General features: G+C 48.8%; 1 protein-coding gene across 3 annotated transcripts in view; it reads right to left on the reverse strand.

The window, feature by feature from the left end:
- MAN2A1 (mannosidase alpha class 2A member 1) overlaps positions 1-5,364 on the reverse strand; it is a 194,281-nt gene extending 188,917 nt beyond the window's left edge. Inside the window, exon 1 of one of the 3 annotated variants that reach the window (XM_023731986.1) lies at positions 4,703-5,364. In XM_023731986.1, the coding sequence (XP_023587754.1) occupies positions 4,703-4,837 (135 nt within the window). In that variant the 5' untranslated portion in view covers positions 4,838-5,364. The remainder of the gene's footprint in view (positions 1-4,702) is intronic. The other 2 variants (XM_004377005.3, XM_023731985.1) reach the window with 2 other exon arrangements.
- Positions 5,365-6,000: the final 636 nt, after the last annotated feature.

A 6,000-nucleotide genomic window follows, 5' to 3' on the forward strand; every position in this document is an offset into this window, starting at 1 on the left:
TAGCCAGTTCAAACCCACCAGCAGCTCCGCGGGAGAAAGATGTGCAGTCTGCTTCCATAAAGATTTATAGCCTTGGAAACCCTATGGGGCAGTTCTACACTGTCCTATAGGGTTCCTATAAATTGGAATCCACTCAACAGCAATAGGGTTGGTTTTTTTGGTTTGGGTGTTGTAATTGATACCTTTGAATTATGGTGTTGACAAAGAATACTGAATATACCATGGACTGCCAGAAGAACGAATGAGTCCATTTTGGAAGAGCCACAGCCAGAATGCTCCTTGGAAGCGAGGATGGTGAGACTTCACCTCACGTACTTTGGGCATGTTATCAGGGGGGACCAGTCTCTGGAGAAGGACATCATATTTAGTAAAGCAGAGGGTCAGAGAAAAAAAGGAAGACCCTCAAGGAGATGGACTGACACAGTGGCTGCAACAACGGTCTCAAAAATAGCAATGATTCTGAGAATGGCGCAGGACCAGGAAATGTTTGTTTCTGTTGTACACAGGGTCGATATGAGTCCGAATCAACTCGACAGCACCTAACAACAAGAAAAAGACTCTTAAAAAGTACTAGTGATGTGAACTGTTTAAGCACATTATCTGTACGGTAGTCTCTCCTTATCCGCGGTTCCCCTTTCAATAATTTTAGTTACCGGTGGTCAACCATGGTCTGAAAATATGAAATGGAAAATTCCAGAAATAAACAATTCACAAATTTAAAACTGCATGCTGTTCTTGCACAGTCCTGCTTGTTCCTCCCGGGAGGCAAATTATCCCTTAGTCCAGTGTATCCACGCTGTACGTGCTATCCACCATCAGTCACTTAGTAGCTGTCTGGGTTATCAGATTGACTATCACAGTATCGCACAGCTTGTGTTCAAGTAACCCTTGTTTTACTTAATAATTGCTCTATTTTATTATTAGTTATTATTGTTAATCTCTTATTGTGTCTAATTTATAAATTATACTTCATCATAGGTATGTACGTATAGTAAAAAAACATAGTATATATAGGATTCGGTACTATCTGTGGTTTCAGGCATCCACGGAGAGTCTTGGAACGTATCCCCCGGGATAAAAGGGAACTACTTTACGTGTTCTATATTTTCACAATAAAGGTTAAAAAACAAAAGACATCCAAGTCCCTGCCTTCCAATCATTTTCAATCAAATACTTACTTAAAGACATTCTCACTTTCTCAATGACAAATGTTATCTGGGCACAAAGATAAAGTCTGAACTTTCTTTTCACATTTCACATCAGAGACCAACCTCTGCAGAGACTTTCCGAAGGTGTTCAGCTGCTAACTGAAAGCTTGGAGGTTTGAGGCCATCCAGCGGCACCTCAGAAGAAAGGCCTAGCGAACTACTTCCAAAAATTCGGTCACTGAAAACCCTAAGGAGCACAATTCTACACTGACACACATGGGGTCACCAGGAATTGCAATCTGCTCAATGGCAACTGGTAAAAAAAGAAAAAGTCTTACGTGACACTAGTCATTTAATAAGTGATCATTTGTTATACAAAACCTGACTCATTAACTTAATTCTCCAGATCTAAACAAGAGACATTAATAAAATATCATATTATACAAACTGTAGATAGTAAGCAACCTGTGAAATCTGTTTGTAAAGTGATGATGAACTTCAGGAAAATCTTACCAATGTTTCTTCTTTCCATCTGCTGAAATTCTTACAAGTTCCCACCAAGTATCTTCAGGCCCTGGCCAGCCTCTCATTCAGAGTGGAATTTTTATTAATGTTTCTAGCAGAGATTTAATAACCCTGAAATATACACAACAGCTTAAAGAGACTCAGCCACTTGTTACCTCCCAGCCTCACAAAGGAACTTCTCCCAGAAGCACAGGGGAAAGCCCTCCTAAAACCGTGTCAGCAGCAGGCATCTGCTCCAGGCAGGAGAAAATGGAGCACCCTGAGCTGGGTGCACTCCTGGCCCAGTGATGGAAAACACAGAGTTTTGTGTAGAGGGAGAAGGAACACAGGCCAAAAAAACAGCAAATAGATTGTTCTTAATCTAGGATATATTTTTAAAAAATATATCATGCTTACCAAATCAAGCTTATACCTTACCCAAGGCTCCATATCAACCAAAAAAAACCTAAAATGGATAACCAAAAAACTCAGTGTCTTTCTAAATACATCAGTCTTCTAGACACCAAAAATGACATTTAGTGACTAGCCTAGCTGTATTAAAACTCTTCGGAATCCAGTGCCCATACTCACCAAAGAAATACAATCCGTTGCAAACTACTTTTGCTATGTTGGGCGTTCTCATCAAATTATGGTTTACACTGAGTTGAGGGTAGTAGAAAAAATAAAGGAATTAAGTAACCCAAATGCTGGATGTTGTGCTGCATAAACTGCGTAACTGTGTTCATTATGATGTTTAACTGAAATAAACTAGAAGATAATCTGGAAAGTGTAAATCTCAAGCATCAAATGTTTCAGAAAAAAGGATCACATTCACTAGAGCTTCATAATAGAAGTTCCTTTTTAAAAAAAGTCATAAGCTAAGGAGTCACAGAGCAACATGCTCTGTACTGTACATCACTCTACATCAGACCTTTCTACAAACAAGCTGGGCCTAAACAGTAAGCAAAAGATTCCTAACAGGCAACACAGCTCAGTGACTGAGAGCCTAGATTCCAAAAACCACCTGTTCAAATCTTGGCTCTACTACTTACTTAGCTGTGTGACCTTGAGCAAGTAAATTGACCTCCCTGTGCCTACTGCCTCACCTACCAGGTGGTGGTTGTGGGGATTGAGTTTATCATGTAAGACACATAGAATAATGTCAGGCACATAAAGAGTTAAGCTAACAGAGCGCTTATCCTGTCCACCTACTAGGGGATTCCCTTGGCCTCCAAACACTACCCCAGGAAAACGAAACTTCTGACTGCAGTGAAAATCCAGTACTGAAAATCTGAGAAGGCAACTTCAAGTACAAAGAGCTCCACCTTCCAAATCCTCTCCCCTTGCACACAAAACAGTACACACATAGGGCCTTCCCCTCCAGCAGTCACGGTCACTTTCCATCAAATGTGTTAACGCTCTAGGCAGAACTTCAGCCTTGTGACCAGGACCAGAGGATAAATATTAAAATATTGGAATTAACTTTTGTCTAAGACTTCCCAGTGAATGAGTCACTCACTTCATTTTGAAACAGTAAAATGTCAAGGTTGCCAGAGAACCTAGGCCCAGATGTTTGTGTAAATCATTTCCAAGTGATCATCAAGCCAAAGGACATTTACTCAATGTAATACTTTACGTAAAACATACCAGCTTTTATGATTTTTCTGTAATGGACAAAATTCTGAAAATGGGGTTACTGGGAGAAAAAAAACCACAGTAAATTTAACCCCAAAGGTACACAACATATCAAAGCTTAGAATTCCTCCTTTTGCTCTGGCTTCAAAGGGTTTAGCCCTTTATGAACTGTTTTCTCCAACCGCATCAAGAAGCACTGGACAAGCTCTAAACTCAAGGTTCAAAGACATCAGATAGTGCTTGTCTCACTACCTTTTCTCTATCATAACACTACCTGACAGAAGCAGACACTTCTAAAAATTTGATACGTTTGCCACAAGATTTTTAACACCTGTCACATGCAAAATACTTAGCTCTGTACTGATGTGTGACAGCAACCATAAAAGGGTCATTTTTCGATTTCATAATAATTCATGTAAAGTTTGTAGTTTAATTTCAATTACATTCGAGCCATTTGCCCTCGCATACAAAAGGAAGAAACAGTAAGGATACTCCTTGGTCATGTAAATCGTCACAAGAGGTAGGGAAAAAAAATCTTCAAGTTGTTCACGTCCTCCGTTTCTCTATCCATCACTTTGTCAGGGTTTTGAGTTTTACGGCTTCCTTTATTGCAAGGGATTCTACACAAAATTGAACTTCACCAATTTCTGAAATGTACAGGTCACCTTGAAACTGAACTCGCACACGCGGCAGAACCGATTGTGTCCGTCTTGCTTATTTTTAGTCACTTTAAATAAAAGACTTAGGACGGGTCGTTTTCCCAACACGTTTGTCAGTTTGACCACAGAGTGCAGGACTGAGCGCCCCACAGCTTCCGGCCGGAGTATAACACATGCTTCCCCACTCTGCTCCCCACGTCTGCTCCTAACAAACCCGACGTAACAGCTAAAGAATGACGACACGAAAATCAACACTACGGATTCACACCTAAGAGATCCGCGACACGAAATAAACCATGTCTCAAAAGACAGTGGAGTAAAAAAAAGAAACTTCCAGGTTGGGTGTTTGATTCATTTCCGCGTCTCGGTGCGTGTTGGGGGTCTGGGCTCCAGCGGGCAGTTTAACCCCGAGTAAGCCGCGGGGCTACGTGAGAGATACCCCAGCGCCGCACTGCCGCCTCACACCACGCCCGATTTCCGGCCAGCAGGTGCTCGAGGCCAATCCGACAGGCCCGGGTGCGAGTGCGGGAACATGGCCACTTCCCCAAAGCGCGATCCCTCCACTCCACGCCGCCCGCACTTAGTTAACTCGGTCAGAGCCCGAGCTGGAAGAGGCTCGGGTCCTCCTCCAGTTCGGCCTCGTACTCCCCGGGCGCGGAGCCGCGGCGGGAGGTGGAGGTCGCGAAGCAACGGGTAAACACGAGCCCCCACGCCTGCCGCCTCCAGCCCCCGCGCCCTGACTCCTCCGGAGCTTACCTGCGGAAAGGAGCCCTCGCGGCGCGGGCTCTTGGGGTAGTCTAAGTGACCCCGGTCCAGCATCAGGTAGAGCGAGAAGATCACCACGCAGAAGATCGCGCTGCCGAACACCGTGAACTGACGACTTAACTTCATTTTCCTCGATAGACACGGGGCCAGCACACTGTCCTCACGCGGGCTGGCCGAGGAACTGGACTGAAGACTCCAGGAAGCGGCCGCCGGAGGCTCCCTGCTCCCCGGCTGCGCGCCCTCTGCGCTATCGGGTGCGGGTCCGGGCCGCGCTCTGCACCTTGTCTCCGGCGCCCCCACGCGCCCTCGGCCTTAGCCCCGGCCTGCTGCCCTCCCAGAGGGCAGTCGTCCCTCGCGAAGCGGGACCCGCCTGCAGCCGGGAAGAAGCCCCGCAAACTTGATCGAGAGCCCAGCGCCGGGACTCGGAGGGCGCGCAGGGCAGGCGGAGGAGCGGTCGTCGGCCGGATTTCCTGCCACCGCCACCCCGACCGAGTCGGCAGGAAAAGTTTTCTCGACGACGGCAGGCGTGTCCTCGCCCAGAGGAGGCGCGGGTTCGGCGGCTCCGGCGGCCGGCGGCGCGGAGCTGGGACTCGAGGAGCGGATGGAGAAGGAACAGGTCCCGAGCAGCTGGGCCCCACAACTTAGCGCTGGGACGGCCGGGCCCGCCCCCGCGACACCGCCCCCGCCTCCCTCAACCGATCCCCTTCCTGCCGCGGCCGCCGCCGGCCTGGTGTGCACCCTGAACGCGGGGGCACACAGATAGAGCAGGAGTTTCCTCCGAACGCGCGTCCGCCCGCCGGCCTCTCCCGCCCCCCGCCGCCCCTTCCTTCCACCTCCGGGACCGGGGCTGCGCGGGGAGGGCGCAGGGGGCGGGCGGCAGCGCGGAGAGGAGGAAAAGGAGAGCTAGGAGGAGAGAACTGTCCCTGGAGAGAAGCCCGCTCCAGCTGCAACCGCTAGCTCCCTCCCTTCTTCCCGCCCCACAAACGCGGAGATGGCGGCAGCAGTTGAGAAAGGAAGCGCCGGTTCTCCAGCGCCACTCAGCGCTCCAGCACCGCCCGCCACAAGCAGGAGACAGCGGCGGCGCCGCGGCCGCTGAGTCAATAGGGGCCCGCAGCGCCGGAGCTGGGCAGGCGGCTAGCCCCGCCCCCTCCCGACGCGTCGGGATGAAGGGGCGGGCCCCCCGGTGCCCAATCACAGCTCGCAGCCCGCCGGGCCCGCCCCGTATCTGCCTCTTTGCGCCCTGGCAGTGGGAAGACCTCAGACAGTTACTGTGACCTGGAAGGCAGCTT

Source organism: Trichechus manatus, unplaced genomic scaffold (assembly GCF_000243295.1).
Source record: "Trichechus manatus latirostris isolate Lorelei unplaced genomic scaffold, TriManLat1.0 scaffold00047, whole genome shotgun sequence".
NCBI lineage: Eukaryota > Metazoa > Chordata > Mammalia > Sirenia > Trichechidae > Trichechus > Trichechus manatus.